Raw genomic sequence first — 23,706 nt, 5'->3', positions numbered from 1 at the left:
AATCAAATCACAGTCTGTAGAGTTCGTATTGCGTGCTGTTATTGACAGTAGTGAGTATAATGGTTGCTGTGTTTCCTACATGTCTGTGCAAATAAACAGGAGACTGAAAGATTGCTAAAGAAAAGACTAGGTGTTGGTATATCCAGTATATACCATATAAATTATATCAATAATATATCAGTAAATAATAGCAATCTATAAAATTTCCACAGTGTAACGATATATATAATGTGCAGTAAAAGTACTCAAAGTTCTTAAGTCTCAGCGGGGATTACCCATACAAAGGGAAAGTCACTCACCGGATGGTAGCGGTTAATGGGGTTGCTCCGTCTCAAGCAGAACAAACTATCTCCCGTGGTACAGCCGCAAACATAGCCACTTTAAGAACACTTAGGAACGAGGTAGTGAAGCTCCCCACTCACCTCAACTTATTCCTGCTGTAATCCTTCAGGCTAGTTCGCGGTCGGCCCCTCCGCACAGTTACTCAGGTGAGACTCCGCCTCTTCCAGCATTACATGCAGTCCAATGAGAGAACCGCACATTAGCTCCTATAGTTGTACTCGCAACAGTGGGTCAGTCGGTATCTGGACGGTAGTAAATGTCAAAGAGAAACAAGGCATTCCAACTGATCCGTTAAAACAAATTCTTTATTTCCATCAATTAAAATCAGCGTTGAAACACAGCAATGTCAGATCGGTGTAGAGGGCGCAGCACTCTATGGCTTATGCGTTTCGGAAATGCTCCGTAGTCATAGCCTACAGTGATGTGCCACACACCTGTTTAAAACAAGGTAAAACAAATGTGATAGGTGATTACTAGTAAAACACGCCCTCCTGTCTTAGCCAATCCTGAACCTGTATTCTGCCAAACCTCCCTCCTGTCAACACACAATTGTAAAAGCACCCTTCAGGTATAGAAATATACCCACTACAGTTCCGTTAAGCGCATAGGATTATAAGATCAAAAAATGCATATGTCATGTCTAAAAAAATAAATAAATATATGAACTGTAGTACTATGCAAGGAGCAAACCATCGAATAGATCTATCTAGGGATCGTATACAAAATTATGTATTAATTAAACGTGTATCAGCATATATGAACTGTTAATTATATTGTCTGATATAGAACACGACCCAATTCTATGTTGGGATTAAGTGACAACCACTACATGGGCTGGAAACAAATCCCATATAAAGAATGTATATGGGTATAAATGTAAACTCGACCCCAAAGTTTTAAATACATAAGGGGGTTCAGATAATATAAGAAATCCAAAATACAACATAAAAAATGTATAATATAAGACATTGTGTTTCCATGCCGATAATTAATGCATCCAATAAAACAAGATAACATAATGTACATTGCATTGTGAACAAGGGAAAAGAAACAATGGGAACCAGTGATGTGGCTTATCCCAGTACTACTAAACTGTAAGATGTTACTAGTAACCAAAGAGCAATGAAGATTGTAAGGACCATAGTGACCACACACAAACATACAGGGATCCCTGCATAATATATTATGTCCAGTAAAAAGAAGAAACCATAAGGGCCCAGAGAGAAATAAGAATTCCCCCGTATAGTTATACAATAATGCTGATGCTCAGGGGTGTGGGCATTGACAGACAATCTGCCGATCAGACAGGGGTATATACCAATGGACTAAGATGATAATGATTATTAATATGTTGTATGATATGGGGTCAAGTGGAAACGAAGTACTGTAATATAGCTATAAAAACAGTAGTATACCATCCATTTAAATTGAATGAAAAAATATGAATGAAAAAATATATATATGTTATTGCTATCCAAATGGACTATGTAAAGTTTCCACTAGGGGGTTCCTAGATTGATACTATTGTTCATCACCCCCGAATGAATAAAAAATTACCAATGCCTGAATAAAGTGGTACGTATAGGAATGGATACAACCCCATGGACCCTACTCCCATAGGTTCATGACATCATACCTAGAGTTTAATCCATCAGGCAAACATGTGTCCAAGGTAAAGATCCAATACGCTTCCTGTCTAGCCAGTTGCTGATTAAGAACACCTCCCCTGCTAGGTCTATTTATTTTTTCAATTGCACACCAGGTAAACCCTTTGAGGTTATTATCATGAAAGACTCCAAAATGTTGCACTATAGGGGTAGAAGCTCTTTTAGTAGTAAATGAGGGAAGATGTTCTCTAATTCGCGTATTGAGATCACGTGAGGTGAGTCCTATGTATTGAAACGCGTAAGCCATACAGTGCTGCGCCCTCTACACCGATCTGACATTGCTGTGTTTCAACGCTGCTTTTAATTGATGGAAATAAAGAACTTTTTTTAACGGATCAGTTGGAATGCCTTGTTTCTCTTTGACATTTACTACCGTCCAGATACCGACTGACCCACTGTTGCGAGTACAACTATAGGAGCTAATGTGCGGTTCTCTCATTGGACTGCGGGTAACGCTGGAAGAGACGGAGTCTCACCTGAGTAACAGGATTACAGCAGGAATAAGTTGAGGTGAGTGGCTATGTTTGCGGCTGTACCACGGGAGATAGTGAGTGACTTTCTCTTTGTATGGGTAATCCCCGCTGAGACTTAAGAACTTTGAGCACTTTTAATGCACATTATATATATATATATATATATATATATATATATATATATATATATATATATATATATATATATATCGTTACACTGTGGAAATTTTATAGATTACTATTATTTACTGGGTTTCTCTCTCATTGATATACTTTGCTTTTGGTCTAACATGGAAAACACTAGAGGTGTGGGTGAAAAAAATCCCTGAGAGGCAGTCATCAATTAATGCGCTGCTGCTTTGCAACACTGCCCCATATTTGACTGTTTTCTTCAAACAGTGCTTTGCTGGGGTTGAACTCTGTTAAGGAAAAGTACATAGTGCAGCCAGGGCAAAGCACTGTTTAAAGATAACAGCATGTTGTGGAGCAGCACTGCAAAGTGAAAGTGCTTAACAGTTCCTGCATGTGTCCCATTCTTTCTGCAGACATGCTGCATTTTCTGTGATAACATCTCAGATCACAGCATGATACTGCTGCAAATAAAAGCAAATATACGTCACTTAAAGGGACAGGCTAGTCATAATTAAAGTTTCACGATTCAGATAGGGCATGCAGTTTTAAACAACTTTTCAATTTACTTTTATCATTAAATTTGCTTTATTCTCTTGTTGTTTTTTGCTGAAAGCTAAACCTAGGTAAGCTCATATGCTAATTTCTAAGCCATTGAAGGCAGCCTCTTATCTCAGTGCATTTTGACAGTTTTTCGCAGCTAGACAGCACTAGTTCATGTGTACTATATGGATAATTCTGTGCTCTCTCCCGTGGAGTTATTTATGAGTCAGCACCGGTTGGCTTAAATGCGTCTGTCAAAACAACTTAGATAAGGGGGCAGTCTGCAGAGGCATATATAAATAATATATAAAGAGAGAATGAGATGTATTTTATTTTCTATGTCAGTAAAGATTTTTGATTATTTTCGATTTCTTTTCCAGCCTTCCTTTTTCGTGGTTTACAACATGGTCACTACAGAGGTGATTGCTGTTTTTGAGAACACATCCAATGAACTATTGGAACTATTTGAAAATTTCTGTGACCTGTTCCGGAATGCTACGCTTCACAGTGAGGCTGTTCAGTTCCCCTGTTCTGCTTCAAGTAATAATTTTGCAAGACAGATACAGCGCAGGTGAGAATTACAAATCATGTCCATTATGTTTCTACCTAATATAGTGATTTTAAAATTGCTCATTGGCAATTTCTATTGCTCATTGGTAAGTCTTTCAGTCTCTTCATCAATTATTAAAATAACAATGTACCCAGGCAAACAGCTGACAGAAACACCCTTTCAAATAGGCTGGACTTTCCTTGTCTCACACCTACTGGAAGGTTGGTTTCTGCTGCTCTCTCTTATTTACATATTTTTATCCACAGCTAATATTAAAATTTCCAGTATAGACCTTCCTTTTTTTTTTTTTTACAGGGAGAATCAATTGTTTGTGTTAGTGACTTGCTTCAGTGTCATTGGCATATACATACCACGTGTGCACCATACTTGCCCTAAAAAATGCCTGTATGTTCTTAAATTCCAACTATCCTAACTTTGCGACTGTATAATCTAGATTTTAATTAAAGGGACTGTAATGTCCAGATTAAAATGTCCTGGTCTAGCTATAACATGAAATTTTAAACAACTTTCCTATTTACTTCTATTGGCACATTTGCTTTGTGTGCATGTATCTTTATCACTATATGTATATATGTGATAAATACTAAATGTATAACAGTGCTACAAACATTTTTTGCTATAGAGCTCTAAAGAAGTATACATGCTAATAACTTCTATAAACCTACAAAATAAATAATGAAAGTATTTTGCAAAGTTTTCTTTATGCATAACTAAACATTTTTGGACAGATTATGAGCCGCAAGCTAACCTTTGCGCACACAAAAATAGGGGGTTTATAGCGGCTGTTTGTGCACGTCGGATGTAGCAGTCGTATTACAAGTTGAAAGTAAACGAGATTGCTTGAGTGCAACTAACCTCTGGTTAACTGTTTCGGATAACAAAAGTCACAAAGCACATCAAAAATACTTTTAAAAGTACAGTTACATTTATAAAACTATCTAATAAAAAATATTAAAAAAATTATTGTGCAAAGTAAGTTATAATGTCTCAAATGTTAGAAAATAAAAGAAAAAGGCAGGCAAAGGGCTTTAACATTAAGCCATGCCTCGTTTTATTGCCCTTCGCTTTATTGAGCTTCACAGATATTGCTCTTTTTTACAAATTGAAGGTTTATTCAACCCTGTATCGAGCAAGTCTAACAGCAATTTTTCCAACATATATACACATATAAACACATAAATACAGATATTTCTGCAACATAGGTGTGTCCGGTCAACGGCGTCATCCTTACTTGTGGGATATTCTCTTCCCCAACAGGAAATGGCAAAGAGCCCAGCAAAGCTGGTCACATGATCCCTCCTAGGCTCCGCCTTCCCCAGTCATTCTCTTTGCCGTTGTACAGGCAACATCTCCACGGAGATGGCTTAGAGTTTTTTGGTGTTTAACTGTAGTTTCTTCTGTTAAGTGTGATCAGTCCACGGGTCATCATTACTTCTGGGATATTAACTGCTCCCCTACAGGAAGTGCAAGAGGATTCACCCAGCAGAGCTGCATATAGCCCCTCCCCTCTACGTCACTCCCAGTCATTCTCTTGCACCCAGCAACTAGATAGGTCGTGTGAGAGGACTATGGTGATTATACTTAGTTTTATATCTTCAATCAAAAGTTTGTTATTTTAAAATAGCACCGGAGTGTGTTATTACCTCTCTGGCAGAGTTTGAGGAAGAATCTACCAGAGTTTTGCTATGATTTTAGCCGGAGTAGTTAAGATCATATTGCTGTTCTCGGCCATCTGAGGAGTGAGGTAAACTTCAGATCAGGGGACAGCGGGCAGATGAATCTGCATAGAGGTATGTAGCAGTTTTTATTTTCTGACAATGGAATTGATGAGAAAATCCTGCCATACCGATATAATGTCATGTATGTATACTTTACACTTCAGTACTGGGGACTCTTATAGATTCTGTAGAAATGAAGATTTACCTGACAGAGGACAGGCTATCAAGACTTCAAAGTGCTTGCCGCACTCTTCATTCCATTCAACTCCCGTCAGTGGCTCAATGTATGGAGGTAATCGGCTTAATGGTAGCGGCAATGGACATAGTACCCTTTGCACGCTTACACCTCAGACCACTGCAACTGTGCATGCTAGGTCAGTGGAATGGGGATTACTCAGACTTATCCCCTTCTCTGAATCTGGATCAAGAGACCAGAAATTCTCTTCTATGGTGGCTTTCTCGGCCACACCTGTCCAGGGGGATGCCATTCAGCAGACCAGACTGGACAATTGTAACAACAGACGCCAGCCTTCTAGGTTGGGGTGCCGTCTGGAATTCCCTGAAGGCTCAGGGACTATGGAGTCAGGAGGAGAGTCTCCTGCCAATAAACATTCTGGAATTGAGAGCAGTTCTCAATGCCCTCCTGGCTTGGCCCCAGTTGACAACTCGGGGGTTCATCAGGTTTCAGTCGGACAACATAACGACTGTAGCTTACATCAACCATCAGGGAGGGACAAGAAGCTCCCTAGCTATGATGGAAGTATCAAAGATAATTCGCTGGGCAGAATCTCACTCTTGCCACCTGTCAGCAATCCACATCCCGGGAGTGGAGAACTGGGAGGCGGATTCTTAAGTCGTCAGACTTTTCATCCGGGGGAGTGGGAACTTCATCCGGAGGTCTTTGCCCAAATACTTCGACGTTGGGGCAAACCAGAGATAGATCTCATGGCGTCTCGACAGAACGCCAAGCTTCCTCGTTACGGGTCCAGATCCAGGGATCCAGGAGCAGTCCTGATAGATGCTCTGACAGCACCTTGGGACTTCAGGATGGCTTACGTGTTTCCACCCTTCCCGTTGCTTCCTCGATTGATAGCCAGAATCAAACAAGAGAGAGCATCAGTGATTCTAATAGCACCTGCGTGGCCATGCAGGACTTGGTATGCAGACCTGGTGGACATGTCATCCTGTCCGCCTTGGTCTCTACCTCTGAAACAGGACCTTCTGATACAGGGTCCCTTCAAACATCAAAATATGGCGTAAATACCTACATTGGTGTGAATCCAAAGGTTACTCTTGGAGTAAGGTTAGGATTCCTAGGATATTGTCTTTTCTACAAGAAGGTTTAGAAAAGGGTTTATCTGCTAGTTCATTAAAGGGACAGATCTCAGCTCTGTCCATTCTGTTACACAAACGTCTGTCAGAAGTTCCTGACGTTCAGGCTTTTTGTCAGGCTTTGGCCAGGATTAAGCCTGTGTTTAAAACTGTTGCTCCACCATGGAGTTTAAACCTTGTTCTTAATGTTTTACAGGGCGTTCCGTTTGAACCCCTTCATTCCATTGATATAAAGTTGTTATCTTGGAAAGTTCTATTTTTAATGGCTATTTCCTCGGCTCGAAGAGTCTCTGAATTATCAGCCTTACATTGTGATTCTCCTTATTTGATTTTTCATTCGGATAAGGTAGTCCTGCGTTCTAAACCTGGGTTCTTACCTAAGGTAGTTACTAACAGGAATATCAATCAAGAGATTGTTGTTCCTTCTTTATGCCCAAATCCTTCTTCAAAGAAGGAACGTCTACTGCACAACCTGGATGTAGTCCGGGCTCTAAAATTTTACTTGCAGGCAACTAAGGAATTCCGACAAACGTCTTCTCTGTTTGTCATTTACTCTGGGCAGAGGAGAGGTCAAAAAGCTTCCGCTACCTCTCTTTCTTTTTGGCTTCGTAGCATAATTCGTTTAGCTTATGAGACTGCTGGACAGCAGCCCCCTGAAAGAATTACAGCTCATTCTACTAGAGCTGTGGCTTCCACTTGGGCCTTCAAGAATGAGGCCTCTGTTGAACAGATTTGCAAGGCTGCAACTTGGTCTTCGCTTCATACTTTTTCCAAATTTTACAAATTTGACACCTTTGCTTCATCGGAGGCTATTTTTGGGAGAAAGGTTCTTCAGGCAGTGGTTCCTTCTGTATAAAGAGTCTGCCTATCCCTCCCGTCATCCGTGTACTTTTGCTTTGGTATTGGTATCCCAGAAGTAATGATGACCCGTGGACTGATCACACTTAACAGAAGAAAACATAATTTATGCTTACCTGATAAATTCCTTTCTTCTGTAGTGTGATCAGTCCACGGCCCGCCCTGTTTTTAAGGCAGGTAAATATTTTTTAATTTATACTCCAGTCACCACTTCACCCTTGGCTTTTCCTTTCTCGTTGGTCCTTGGTCGAATGACTGGGAGTGACGTAGAGGGGAGGAGCTATATGCAGCTCTGCTGGGTGAATCCTCTTGCACTTCCTGTAGGGGAGCAGTTAATATCCCAGAAGTAATGATGACCCGTGGACTGATCACACTACAGAAGAAAGGAATTTATCAGGTAAGCATAAATTATGTTTTTTATTATTCAATCAAGAGTTTGTTATTTTAAAATAGTGCTGGTATGTACTATTTACTCTGAAACAGAAAAGAGATGAAGATTTCTGTTTGTAAGAGGAAAATGATTTTAGCAACCGTTACTAAAATCGATGGCTGTTTCCACACAGGACTGTTGAGAGGAATTAACTTCAGTTGGGGGAAACAGTGAGCAGACTTTTGCTGCTTGAGGTATGACACATTTCTAACAAGACGATGTAATGCTGGAAGCTGTCATTTTCCCTATGGGATCCGGTAAGCCATTTTTATTACATGAGAAAAAAAGGGCTTCACAAGGGCTTTTAAGACTGTAGACATTTTCTGGGCTAAAACGATTGATATATAAGCATATTTTATACTTCATAGCTTTGAGGAATTATTTTATTCTTGGGAATTATGTAAAATAACCGGCAGGCACTGTATTGGACACCTTACTCTCTAGGGGCTTTCCCTAATCATGGCAGAGCCTCATTTTCGCGCCTCTATTGCGCACTTGTTTTTGGGAAGCATGACATGCAGATGCATGTGTGAGGAGCTCTGATACATAGAAAAGACTTTCTGAAGGCGTCATTTGGTATCGTATTCCCCTTGGGGCTTGGTTGGGTCTCAGCAAAGCAGATACCAGGGACTGTAAAGGGGTTAATTATAAAAACGGCTCCGGTTCCGTTATTTTAAGAGTTAAAGCTTTCAAATTTGGTGTGCAATATTTTTTAAGGCTTTAAGACACTGTGGTGAAATTTTGGTGAATTTTGAACAATTCCTTCATACTTTTTCACATTTGCAGTAATAAAGTGTGTTCAGTTTAAAATTTAAAGTGACAGTAACGGTTTTATTTTAAAACGTTTTTTGTACTTTGTTATCAAGTTTATGCCTGTTTAACATGTCTGAACTACCAGATAGACTGTGTTCTGTATGTGGGGAAGCCAAGGTTCCTTCTCATTTAAATAGATGTGATTTATGTGACACAAAATTTAGAGAAAATGATGCCCAAGATGATTCCTCGTGAGGGGAGTAAGCATGGTACTGCATCATCCCCTCCTTCGTCTACACCAGTCTTGCCCACACAGGAGGCCCCTAGTACATCTAGTGCGCCAATACTCCTTACTATGCAACAATTAACGGCTGTAATGGATAATTCTATCAAAAACATTTTAGCCAAAATGCCCACTTATCAGCGAAAGCGCGACTGCTCTGTTTTAGAAAATACTGAAGAGCATGAGGACGCTGATGATACTGGTTCTGAAGTGCCCCTACACCAGTCTGAGGGGGCCAGGGAGGTTTTGTCTGAGGGAGAAATTTCAGATTCAGGGAAAATTTCTCAACAAGCTGAACCTGATGTGATTACATTTAAATTTAAATTGGAACATCTCCGCGCCCTGCTTAAGGAGGTGTTATCTACTCTGGATGATTGTGAGAATTTGGTCATTCCAGAGAAATTATGTAAAATGGACAAGTTCCTAGAGGTCCCGGGGCCCCCCGAAGCTTTTCCTATACCCAAGCGGGTGGCGGACATTGTAAATAAAGAATGGGAAAGGCCCGGCATACCTTTCGTCCCTCCCCCTATATTTAAGAAATTGTTTCCTATGGTCGACCCCAGAAAGGACTTATGGCAGACAGTCCCCAAGGTCGAGGGGGCGGTTTCTACTCTAAACAAACGCACCACTATACCCATAGAAGATAGTTGTGCTTTCAAAGATCCTATGGATAAAAAATTAGAGGGTTTGCTTAAAAAGATGTTTGTTCAGCAAGGTTACCTTCTACAACCAATTTCATGCATTGTTCCTGTCACTACAGCAGCGTGTTTCTGGTTCGATGAACTAGAAAAGGCGCTCAATAAAGATTCTTCTTATGAGGAGATTTTGGACAGAATTCATGCTCTCAAATTGGCTAACTCTTTCACCCTAGACGCCACTTTGCAATTGGCTAGATTAGCGGCGAAAAATTCTGGGTTTGCTATTGTGGCGCGCAGAGCGCTTTGGCTAAAATCTTGGTCAGCGGATGCGTCTTCCAAGAACAAATTGCTTAACATTCCTTTCAAGGGGAAAACGCTGTTTGGCCCTGACTTGAAAGAGATTATTTCTGATATCACTGGGGGCAAGGGCCACGCCCTTCCTCAGGATAGGTCTTTCAAGGCCAAAAATAAACCTAATTTTCGTCCCTTTCGCAGAAACGGACCAGCCCCAAGTGCTACGTCCTCTAAGCAAGAGGGTAATACTTCTCAAGCCAAGCCAGCCTGGAGGCCAATGCAAGGCTGGAACAAAGGTAAGCAGGCCAAGAAACCTGCCACTGCTACCAAGACAGCATGAGATGTTGGCCCCCGATCCGGGACCGGATCTGGTGGGGGGCAGACTCTCTCTCTTCGCTCAGGCTTGGGCAAGAGATGTTCTGGATCCTTGGGCGCTAGAAATAGTCTCCCAAGGTTATCTTCTGGAATTCAAGGGGCTTCCCCCAAGGGGGAGGTTCCACAGGTCTCAATTGTCTTCAGACCACATAAAAAAACAGGCATTCTTACATTGTGTAGAAGACCTGTTAAAAATGGGAGTGATTCATCCTGTTCCATTAGGAGAACAAGGGATGGGGTTCTACTCCAATCTGTTCGTAGTTCCCAAAAAAGAGGGAACATTCAGACCAATCTTAGATCTCAAGATCCTAAACAAGTTTCTCAAGGTTCCATCGTTCAAAATGGAAACCATTCGAACAATTCTTCCTTCCATCCAGGAAGGTCAATTCATGACCACGGTGGATTTAAAGGATGCGTATCTACATATTCCTATCCACAAGGAACATCATCGGTTCCTAAGGTTCGCATTCCTGGACAAGCATTACCAGTTTGTGGCACTTCCGTTCGGATTAGCCACTGCTCCAAGAATTTTCACAAAGGTACTAGGGTCCCTTCTAGCGGTGCTAAGACCAAGGGGCATTGCAGTAGTACCTTACTTGGACGACATACTGATTCAAGCGTCGTCCCTTCCACAAGCAAAGGCTCACACGGACATTGTCCTGGCCTTTCTCAGATCTCACGGGTGGAAAGTGAACGTAGAAAAAAGTTCTCTATCTCCGTCAACAAGGGTTCCCTTCTTGGGAACAATAATAGACTCCTTAGAAATGAGGATTTTTTTGACAGAGGCCAGAAAATCAAAACTTCTAAACTCTTGTCAAATACTTCATTCTGTTCCTCTTCCTTCCATAGCGCAGTGCATGGAAGTAATAGGTTTGATGGTAGCGGCATTGGACATAGTTCCTTTTGCGCGAATTCATCTAAGACCATTACAACTGTGCATGCTCAGTCAGTGGAATGGGGATTATACAGACTTGTCTCCGACGATACCAGTAGATCAGAGGACCAGAGATTCACTCCGTTGGTGGCTGTCCCTGGACAACCTGTCACAGGGGATGAGCTTCCGCAGACCAGAGTGGGTCATTGTCACGACCGACGCCAGTCTGGTGGGCTGGGGCGCGGTCTGGGGACCCCTGAAAGCTCAGGGTCTTTGGTCTCGGGAAGAATCTCTTCTCCCGATAAATATTCTGGAACTGAGAGCGATATTCAATGCTCTCAAGGCTTGGCCTCAGCTAGCAAAGGCCAAATTCATACGGTTTCAATCAGACAACATGACGACTGTTGCGTACATCAACCATCAGGGGGGAACAAGGAGTTCCCTGGCGATGGAAGAAGTGACCAAAATCATTCAATGGGCGGAGACTCACTCCTGCCACTTGTCTGCAATCCACATCCCAGGAGTGGAAAATTGGGAAGCGGATTTTCTGAGTCGTCAGACATTTCATCCGGGGGAGTGGGAACTCCATCCGGAAATCTTTGCCCAAATTACTCAATTGTGGGGCATTCCAGACATGGATCTGATGGCCTCTCGTCAGAACTTCAAGGTTCCTTGCTACGGGTCCAGATCCAGGGATCCCAAGGCGACTCTAGTAGATGCACTAGTAGCACCTTGGACCTTCAAACTAGCTTATGTATTCCCGCCGTTTCCTCTCATCCCCAGGCTGGTAGCCAGGATCAATCAGGAGAGGGCATCGGTGATCTTGATAGCTCCTGCGTGGCCACGCAGGACTTGGTATGCAGACCTGGTGAATATGTCATCGGCTCCACCATGGAAGCTACCTTTGAGACGAGACCTTCTTGTTCAAGGTCCGTTCGAACACCCGAATCTGGTCTCACTCCAACTGACTGCTTGGAGATTGAACGCTTGATCTTATCAAAGCGAGGGTTCTCAGATTCTGTCATTGATACTCTTGTTCAGGCCAGAAAGCCTGTAACTAGAAAAATCTACCACAAAATATGGAAAAAATATATCTGTTGGTGTGAATCTAAAGGATTCCCTTGGGACAAGATAAAAATTCCTAAGATTCTATCCTTTCTTCAAGAAGGTTTGGAGAAAGGATTATCTGCAAGTTCTTTGAAGGGACAGATTTCTGCCTTGTCTGTGTTACTTCACAAAAAGCTGGCAGCTGTGCCAGATGTTCAAGCCTTTGTTCAGGCTCTGGTTAGAATCAAGCCTGTTTACAAACCTTTGACTCCTCCTTGGAGTCTCAATTTAGTTCTTTCTGTTCTTCAGGGGGTTCCGTTTGAACCCTTACATTCCGTTGATATTAAGTTATTATCTTGGAAAGTTTTGTTTTTGGTTGCAATTTCTTCTGCTAGAAGAGTTTCAGAGTTATCTGCTCTGCAGTGTTCTCCTCCTTATCTGGTGTTCCATGCAGATAAGGTGGTTTTGCGTACTAAACCTGGGTTTCTTCCGAAAGTTGTTTCTAACAAAAACATTAACCAGGAGATAGTCGTGCCTTCTTTGTGTCCGAATCCAGTTTCAAAGAAGGAACGTTTGTTGCACAATTTGGATGTAGTTCGTGCTCTAAAATTCTATTTAGATGCTACAAAGGATTTTAGACAAACATCTTCCTTGTTTGTTGTTTATTCTGGTAAAAGGAGAGGTCAAAAAGCAACTTCTACCTCTCTCTCTTTTTGGCTTAAAAGCATCATCAGATTGGCTTACGAGACGGCCAGACGGCAGCCTCCTGAAAGAATCACAGCTCATTCCACTAGGGCTGTGGCTTCCACATGGGCCTTCAAAAACGAGGCTTCTGCTGATCAGATATGTAAGGCAGCGACTTGGTCTTCACTGCACACTTTTACTAAATTTTACAAATTTGATACTTTTGCTTCTTCTGAGGCTATTTTTGGGAGAAAGGTTTTGCAAGCCGTGGTGCCTTCCATCTAGGTGACCTGATTTGCTCCCTCCCTTCATCCGTGTCCTAAAGCTTTGGTATTGGTTCCCACAAGTAAGGATGACGCCGTGGACCGGACACACCTATGTTGGAGAAAACAGAATTTATGTTTACCTGATAAATTACTTTCTCCAACGGTGTGTCCGGTCCACGGCCCGCCCTGGTTTTTTTAATCAGGTCTGATAATTTATTTTCTTTAACTACAGTCACCACGGTATCATATGATTTCTCCTATGCAAATATTCCTCCTTTACGTCGGTCGAATGACTGGGGAAGGCGGAGCCTAGGAGGGATCATGTGACCAGCTTTGCTGGGCTCTTTGCCATTTCCTGTTGGGGAAGAGAATATCCCACAAGTAAGGATGACGCCGTGGACCGGACACACCGTTGGAGAAAGTAATTTATCAGGTAAACATAAATTCTGTTTTACACACCACCCGCAAAATGATTGACTTGCTGAAGGCTCAGATGATCATTAGCATTTTTTAGCAAAAAATATTTTTTAATTAAGCTATGTAGATTTGTAGGTTTTTAGAAATAATGCTATTGCACACTTAATAGACTACTATATAGTGAAAATATATTTTTTATATTCACCAGGTACTCGCTTTATTGCTATATTCACTTTATTGCAGTGGTCTGGAACAAAAACCGCAATATCTGAGGTACGCCTGTACACATCTAAATATTGTGTGCGTATATGTATGTATGAATATGTATGTGTGTTTATATCTGTATATATGTATACTTAGACATGTATACACATATAAGCACATAAATACATAAGTACACATATATAGACTTTTATATATATAAATGTGAAGATTCAGCTATAATATCCCCAAATGATAGAGGTGTCTACTTACTAGACCTTAACCCAATCTTATGAGGTAAGTAAGAGTGATCCAGGATAGCCTGAGTGTGTCCCAGCAAACGACTCCTGCTGCCGGATCAGTAGAGAGGAGATAATATGCTGGCTTCAATGCTTCCTTTAGTATGGATCAGGATTCAGAAACTTCCCTCCAAACGTTGCCAGTAAATATGGAGAAACACACAAATAGTGCAATACTGTATGTTTTATTAGGGAAGCAGCCTCAACTTTCTATGAAATCTCCAACAATAATGCTCACATTTAAAATCCTCAACAATATGAGGTTTTTTCAAGCAATCCAAGTTCAGTTGTCAAACAAAAAGACAGGCGAATTCACATGTTCTCTTTAGTGTATTCCCGGCTGAGACTTTTATACTTTAAAAACAATGTTCTATAACGTAGCCATTATAAAACAATATCACAAATAAAAAGTTCACTATTTAGATAAAAACAAATAAAAAAAAAACACTTGTGACAACGTGTTTGTCAACTAACGTGTTTCAAAGGTATTATATATAGATACATACTTCTAAATATGTAGAACCAAATTCTAGAAGAAATCAATACCAAAAACGACACAAACTCAAACAAAAATAAAATCAGGACAAGATATTATTATACGAATAATAATAAAAACGGACATCATATGCCTAATAGGAACAAAAATATTGTAAATAATAAAGGAAATTCCTGTGAGCCAGCATTCAGATACAACTTATGAGTATAATGCACCACACAATCAGTATTACCAACAACCAAGGGGGGAACAAAGAACTAAGAACTGGCGACAAAACAAGGGGCGACAATATCTACAAAACAGGGACTGTTACAATAGGAGAGCCTAGTATTATGGAAATGCTCCGAATCAACAACAAAAAAGCCACTATACAAATACTCGCCAAAATACCCCAACTACACAGTCTTTTTTAGGCCATCACCAGAACACAGCCCAGAGAGAAGGACAAACAATACAATTACCATCAAGGAATAACATTAGCACCACAATGGGCAAAAAGAGGGCAAAAAAGAGGCATAGAGATAAGTCAAGAGGATGCAGGGGTAGAGGCAGAACTAAACAGAAAGCAAAGCAAACAAGTAGAGATGTCCACACGGATATAAAAATCTTTAATCTCTCTGAAAGGGAAATAGGTAATTCTGAATTACAAGTCCTAAAGAAGGGCCTTTCATTTTCCCCCACGAAAGGTCTGAATACTTTTGAGTTATTTATTGATCTTAATAAATTCGTCTGAAAAACAAAAGAAAGATGCAACGCAAGCTATAACAAAAAAAGAGATTAAGGAACTTAATGACGATCTGGAAGCTTTGTTGGTTCTTCAAGAACTAGATTCTCTAGATCATAATATCAATCATGATATCAACCAAGATACACTTGAAGCAACTGAACAAACTTCAGATAGAAATGATATCTCTTATGCTTAGAATACTGATTTAAGACCAAGTTCAACCTTCTTTCCATCTCATTCAAAGGGCAATTATATCCCAGTATTTTATAATCTAGTACACAAGGAAATTTAACATTTCTGTAAAAACTACAAAACAAAGGATAACTTAACCAAAAAAGAATGGGGGATTCTAAAAATCTTAAAGGATGACAAAGGGACGGTAATTAGAGAAGCAGATAAAGGCAAGGGAATTGTGATCCTGAATAGAAAGGATTACCTGGGAAGAAGCCTTTCATACAAAAAACTCAAAGGTGACCCTACAACAAGCTTCACCAAAGAATACCTGAATCTATTGGATGATGCAAAACATACCCATGTACTAAATGAAAATTAATTTAAATACCTAATAGAAAACCCCACTGTAGCAACTTTTTATCACCTACCCAAGGTGCATACATGTGTAAAAAAGCCACCATAGAGACCCATCGTCTGAGGAATTAACTCCTTGACCTTGAAACTTTCAGAGTATGTAGCTATTTTCCTACAACCTCTAGTCCCGGGTCTGAAATCCTTGAGAGAAATTACTTCTCCTTTGAAGAAAATTTCTATCTCCAATTAAGCGGCACAGCTATGGGGAAGAAATTCGCCCCTAGCTATGCCAATTTATATATGGGCTTCTGGGAAGAGAGGAGCATATCTGACAAAATAATATACATTCAAATGAAATAATTTGTTGGGGTCATTTTATAGATGACATGATTTGGTCAGGGTCTGAGGAAACATTGGAAACATTTGTAACAAATCTAAATCACAATAGTTACAATTTGAAATTCACGAGTAAAACCAATCCTGTTGAAATTGAATTTTTAGATTGTCTTTTTTCATGAAGGGAACAAAATTTTAACAAAATTGTACAAAAAAGAAACTGATTGCAACGGCTATTTACATGCCAAGAGCAATGACAACTTGAAGTGGATAAAAAAATATTCTGTATGGGCAATATCAAAGAATTCGGAGGAGTTGTTCAAAACTAGAGGACTTTAACAAGAAAGCCCAAGAACTAACCAACAAATTTCTGGCCAAGGAATATCCGGCAGGACTCTTAGCAGAAGCTCAGAATAAAGCAAGGAATCTAGACCGAGAGGCACTCCTAAAAAACACTAAAAAGAAACACGGTCACAAAAATACACACAACATTAATAGGACCACTTTCATAACTACATTTAATGAAGGCGCAGGGGAAATTAAATTTATTTTAAAATAACACTGGCATATTTTAAAACGAGATAAAAAAATAGGGAAGAGTCAACAACACTATTCCCATAGGGGGCACTTCCTATCACAATCACCAATTCTAAACACACATAATGGTATATCTAATATACACAACACATAGATAAAGTTAGAAACTCCAAAACAAATGTATAACAATGTGATCAAGTCCGTAATATACAAAATCCAAACAAGAGGCTGCACTCTGTCAAAAGGGTGGTTAGACCCTGGTGATGATTAATCTGGAAAAGAGAAGACACAGAGGCGCCAATATGGCCTAATAACGCATGCACACCGATAGATCAACAAGAGGTGAAGTGGTACTCACAAAATTGGAGCACCCTATGGTGCGAGTGGCGCAGGCTGAATCAATTAGCAGTGGTCCAGCTCACTGTATATCCACAATGGAACCCTCAGGTAGTAGCAGTGCAGGAGACACTGTCAGGGTGCCAGGAATCGGACTGAGACAAGAAGTGCAAAAATAATCACACCTTTATTAATAACAAAAAAATAATAAAAAGTCCACTAGTCAAATAACAAGCCAGGAGTGAAAACCAGAGCTGGTAGTCAGACAAGCCGAAATCAGGAAGAAGGAAAACAGCAGAGTCAGAAACAAGCCAGGGATCAGGAACCAGGAAGGACGTCAGACAGCCAGGTAATACACAGGAACTCTCACAAACAGGTCTGAGACAACGCAAAGGCAAATCATACTGAACAGAGCCCCTTTAAATAATAAGTGATGACATCACAATTCTGAGACTGCATCCTGTCTCACACAGATGATGCACACCAGTCTGGCCATAAAAGGAAGTGCAGGAAATGAGCTGCATCCCCCACAATGCAACATAGTCAGCAAGAGAGGTGAGTAAAATGGCTGCCAGCAGCACATGGCAAACAAAACAGGGAAAAAACCCTGACAGTACCCTCCCCTCAACGACCCCTCCCCCGCGGGAAGACAAAATGCTTATTGGGGAAACGGACATGGAAGGCACGGAGGAGGGCGGGAGCGAGCATGAACATCAGAGGAGGGAACCCAAGAAAGCTCCTCCGGACTGTAGCCCCTCCAGTGAACCAAATACTGTACACGGCCCCTGGACATACGAGAGTCAATAATGCTGCTGACCTCATACTCCTCATGGTTATCAACAAAGATAGGACGGGGACAAGGCAACACAGTGGTAAACCGATTACAAACCAATGGTTTCAAGAGGAAAACATGAAAAACATTGGAGATGCGCATAGCAGGAGGAAGGTCAAGAGCGTAGGCCACAGGATTGACCCGTCAGAGTATTCGAAAAGGACCAACATAATGGGGAGCCAGTTTATTGGAAGGCACACGAAGGTTCAAGTTGCGGGAGGACAGCCAAACTCTCTTACCAACCTGGTAGGAAGGTGCTGGCAGATGCCTACGATCAGCCTGGAACTTTTGGCGCTTCATAGAACGATGAAGGCAATCCTGAATCTGCACCCACGTGGAACAGAGTTGCCGGAGATGCTCCTCCAAAGCCGGAATACCCTGAGACATGAATGAATCAGGCAACAAGGATGGTTGAAACCCATAATTCGCCATGAATGGGGATAACTTGGAGGAAGCATTAATAGCACTATTACGAGCAAACTCGGCCCAAGGTAACAGTTCAGGACAATTATTGTGGTGATTTGAGACATAGCAACGGAGGAACTGTTCCCGAGCTTGATTTGACCGTTCCGCAGCCCCATTGGATTGAGGGTGATATGCAGAGGAGAAGGAAAGCTGGATCCCCATTTGAGCACAAAAGAAACACCAAAATCTGGAGACAAACTGGCTACCCCGGTCCGACACTATCTCCTTGGGTAACCCATGTAAACGGAAGACCTCCCGGGCAAAAATTGAAGCAAGCTCCTGAGCGGTAGGCAACTTTATCAAAGGAATGCAATGTGACATTTTAGAAAAACGGTCAACCACCATAAGGATAACAGTATTGCCATTGGAAACAGGGAGCTTGACAATGAAGTCCATGGAAAGATGTGTCCAAGGATACTCACAATTAGTAATAGGATGAAGAAGACCCACAGAAAGACGTTGAGGAGTCTTATTCTGTGCACAAACTGAGCAGGAGGCAACATACGCAGCAACATCAGAATGAAAACCTGGCCACCAGAATTGTCGCGTGACAGACCAAATCATTTGGTTCTTGCCTGGGTGACCTGCGGCTTTAGGATATTGTTAAGTGTGCAAAAGTTTAGTTCGAAGATTCTCAGGAACAAAACACCACTAGGTTTCTCAGGAGGTGCATTGGTTTGTGCAGCCAGGATCTCCTTCCCCAAGGAAGAAGTCAAATTAGTTTGTATGGTAGCCAAAATATGGTCAGGAGGTATAACAGGAGTAGGTACAGACTCATCCTTGGACAGAGGCGAAAATTATTGAGAGAGGGCATCAGCCCTAACATTCTTACTACCAGGCTGGTAGGAGACCACATAATTAAACCCATCTGGGGGGAAGGAGCTAGCCTCCGTGCAGCTAGGACGTCTGAGCTCAGAGCTCTGGTCCCAGACCCAATTTATCTAAGTTTAAAAATACATAAAATATCCCCTTTTTCACAAGATTTTCTCAGTTTGAAGAGTGGGGATTATATCTTGTCATCTGTGTGGTGAGAAGGTAGCATACAAATCTACAGTTGCGGCATTTCCAGAGGTGCCTCATTATTCCTAGCACAATCTACCTCTGACTAGAGAATCACTCTTTCTACGGGGATCCGCTCCGGAGCGCTTGCTGTGTAAGAAGAAGTGTGAATAGGTGACTGCCGAAAGAATCTAGTCAACCGTCAGGGCAGGAGCCGCCATCTTGGGCCTAGCTGACCCCTAAAGCTCCACAACACCTATAAGCAGTCTAACGAAGAGGAGTGTTACACAGATCGCGATTATCGAGCCTTTAAAGAAGCTGGGGAGTAGTCCGGTAAGGGCATTGATTATTTTACTTACTCCCTCACATTAAAGGAGACAGCTGAACAGCCTCTGATCGCCCCACATGTCACCTGGAGCCCGGCTCAATAGTGACCCACAGGCATACTGAAGGTAGAGCTTAGCGGAGTGATTGGGGTTTTTACCCTTCTTGTTAGGTCCTTCCTGGCCCGCCGAGTGTGAGTTGAGAGACAGATTAAGGCTCAGAGGAGGGATAGAAGTGTTGGGCCCCCATTAGTTCTGAGGAGAGTTGGGATTGTCAGATATCACTGGCCTGGTATCTGTGTGTGGGCCTTCTCATATCCCTGTGCCCAACGGACTTGGGGAGAATTAGTGTGATAATACACAGTATTGCTTCAACGTAAAATAAGAAGCTGTTTATTTTTCTAACGCCAAGTGGTTGCTAGCCCTAGTTAACTTTTTGGAATAGGGGTTGTGAATGACTCCAGAACCTCAGAGCCTGAGATTACAATTGAGAGGTTGAGCTGTCACTATACTGTAAAGAAAATCTCCTGGGGTGCATACAGCCTCTTTAACAGACTCAATAGCCTATTAAGCCTATGGGCTGAGACGCACATAATCGTTTTGAACTATATTCACTCCCTGCTGTACCTGCTAAGACTCTTAAAATTGATACTAGAGGAGTGAGGTGATTTTTACATAACTCCAGAGTGTAAGTCAGTAACTTTGAGTTTTGCCTTTAGAATAAGGAAGAAGCTGACTCTCACTGATCCCATCCATTTCCCACGGTCCTAAGTGGCAGTGGGTCATATCCCAGCAACCCTTTTCCGGCCTGGTCCAGAGGTGACGTCTCCCCGGGGAGAGGTGAGAGGAATAACTGAGGAGTCTCCTGCACACTAAACTCCTATTCACATTTATCTCTACTCCTAACTCCTTGATGATGAGGTGCTACACCACCTAAATGTGACCTAGGGGGTTACAGGGGGGAATTCCAAGTAACAGTGTGAAAAGAGATTTATAATTAATCCATCCTGAGTGCATCCACCCTTATTGCTAATTCAGGAGAGTGAGAGATTGTGACACAATGTTACACTCCAACAAGAAAAAACAGAGACAGCTGGATGGTTTGAAAAGAACTGTTGCTGACCATTTTCACAGTAAGGTGGTTATGGATAGAGAGGGCTCAGAAGACGAGTCAAGAGATTCATTGCGTTGCTTTCAGGATCACCTAGCCAGTAGCCCAGCTGACATGCCACGTCAAAGAGACGGTGATAACTCGGTAATGGAATCTATCAAAGCCCTGTCTTCTAAAATGGACAACCACCATGCCTCCCTGAAGAGTGAAATTAAGACATCTGTCGCTGATTTAAAGAGAGATATTAGTGCTCTGGGTGAAAGAACGGAATCAATAGAAAGGAGACAAGAGGACTTGTCCATTGATCAAGCTAGCTTGCTATCATATTCGCAAAATTTAGCAGAACAGATCTCAGACCTTGAAGTTTAAGTTGGCGGATCTGGAAGACAGATCTCGCCGCAATAATGTGAGAATTAGAGGGATCTCGGAGGAGGTCTCAACATCTGATCTTCCTGACTTCCTGAGAGGCCTATACAAATCTATTCTGGGATCCTGTCAGAATTCGGAAACCATAATGGATAAAGCTCATAGAGCTCTCAGACCCAGGAGTGCTTCCCAAGATCAACCAAGAGATATGATCGTTAGATTCCACTATTTCACTTTTAAAGAGAAGCTCATCAGAGCTGCTTTCAACACCAAGTCTCTTCCGGAACAATTCAGCAACATCTAGATATTTAAAGACCTTTCAGCCCACACACTCGCCAGAAGAAGATCCTTTATGCCAGTGACACAGTCTTTGTGTAAAGCGGGAATCGAATATCGCTGGGGGTTCCCAGTTAAATTGTATTTCCAATATGACAATAAGACACATGTCATATCGGACCTGGATCAGGGCCTCAATCTACTAAAAAAGATGAACCTAGACGTATTTAATTCAGCACAGTCCTCAGCTGGTGATCCAGTTAACAGTTTACGTGCCGCAGCCCCAGCTTGGGATCCTTTGTCTAAACGGAGCTCTACAGCAGTTAAAAGAAAGGAACAGACATCGGGTATATAATTTAAGCGTATCAAGAAAAGTATCTACCCAGGCCTATTGGATAAGCAAAAGAATGATGGTAAACCCACTTCGGCCATTATATAGAACTAAATGTTCCAGAGACTTATACATTTATAAATATATTGTAACAGTCGGACTAAAGTGTGGACTCATCATTCAATATATGTCATATATTGTTTTCTTCTTTTCCTTCCTTTTCTGGTTTTTAGCATTGTAATGTACACTGTTCATATTCTTATTATGTCACTGACACTGTTTATATCATTTACTTAGGTTATATAAAAAAGCAATGATTCTATCACTTTTAGATGTAGGTAGCATAACTGTTGCATCAATAGAAAAGTAATTATGGAGACTTGTCCTAATACTGGGAATCGCCCACTTACCTGACGGGTGAGAGATGATCTCCTTAATATACACAAATTATCTGCATTATACTCTAGATTAGTCTACATTGCTAAATGACATCTCAACAGTTGGGTTCTTATGCAGCAGTAAATAGTCATGAATAGAGTTCTTTTAATTCCCTTTAAGGTTACAATGCTAAGTTACAGTTACTGTTTTTCGTTCATACTGTATTTAAATTTCATTACCTATTGATGGTCCAGATAATTCCCCCCCCCCACATGTACCCCCTTTATAATCTTAATTGATATCAATATATTTTATCTCAGTTTTATTTCCCTTTATATATTTTTCAATAATAGAGACTTTTAGACTTCTATCATCTGCCCACCCCCCCAGTTTATGTCCTTATTCCCCCCTATTAACCGTAGAAGGGGGAATATTTCACTCCCAGTATTTAGACTGGGCTATCTAGAGAGCGGCTTTTATTCTGCTATTTTGAAATATTTCTTGAGTACTACCACAATCATTGATTTTTGAGATATCTTCTTATTATTGATGTTTTCTAGTACTTGGTATCAATCCAGGACAACTAGTTAGAAGTATTTTTTTTTCTTCTATAAGATACGAGGAGTCCACGGATTCATCCTTTACTTGTGGAATATTATCCTCCTGCCAACAGGAAGTGGCAAAGAGCACCACAGCAGAGCTGTCTATATAGCTCCTCCCTTGACTCCACCCTCCAGTCATTCTCTTTGCCTACTCTAAGTTATAGGAAGGGTAAAGTGAAAGAGATGATATTATGTTAGTTTTTATTTTCTTCAAGCAAGACTTTTTTATTTTAAATGGTACCGGTGAGTGCTATTTTCTCCCAGGCAGCAGATGGATGAAGACTTCTGCCTGGAGACTGATGATCTTAGCAGTTGTTACTAAGATCCAGAGTAGTTCCCACAGAATGGCTGAGGAGTACTTAAGAAACTTCAGTGTGAGGAACGTTTTTCATGCTACAAGCATTGAGGTATGTTCAGTCATTTTTTTCTGGAGAGACTGTGTTATTTCAGAATTGGCTGACAGTATTCCCATAAGGGAAGGGGTAAGCAGTAATCCTAATGTATAGAGAGGGGTATTACTGGACCTGTATATTGGGCTATAAAAAGTTTTTTTTGGAGCGATCACGAAGTTGGGAAGGACTTTTACCACGGAACCTTTCATACACTGACACTGTCAGTTTTGGAGAAAAGTCTCGGTGGCGTGAGTGCAGCAGGAGAACACCTATCAGCTTGCAGCTCACCTGGTCCGGCCATTGGCCCTAAAAAACGTGGGTGCTACTTTCTAGACGCCTATCTGGATTCCACAGGTCCTCTGGGTGAGACCTCCAGCGTACTGACTGCTGGAATTTGAATGTCAGCCTGCTTTATCGCACCTTATTAATTTAAGGTGCCACTTTCCTTGTGAGTAGTTTTTTGCACATCACTTTTAT

General features: G+C 41.4%; 1 protein-coding gene across 1 annotated transcript in view; it reads left to right on the top strand.

Annotated features, from left to right (window-relative positions):
• Window positions 1-3,486: 3,486 nt before the first annotated feature.
• Window positions 3,487-23,706, top strand: part of DET1 (DET1 partner of COP1 E3 ubiquitin ligase) — a 184,366-nt gene continuing 164,146 nt past the window's right edge. Inside the window, exon 1 of the mRNA XM_053717657.1 lies at window positions 3,487-3,725. Coding sequence (XP_053573632.1) covers window positions 3,493-3,725 — 233 coding nt within the window. The 5' untranslated portion in view covers window positions 3,487-3,492. The remainder of the gene's footprint in view (window positions 3,726-23,706) is intronic.

Source organism: Bombina bombina, chromosome 6 (genome assembly GCF_027579735.1).
Source record: "Bombina bombina isolate aBomBom1 chromosome 6, aBomBom1.pri, whole genome shotgun sequence".
Taxonomy (NCBI): Eukaryota; Metazoa; Chordata; class Amphibia; order Anura; family Bombinatoridae; genus Bombina; species Bombina bombina.
The sequence above is the reverse complement of the archived record's forward strand: the minus strand, read 5'-3'. Positions and strand labels throughout refer to the sequence as shown.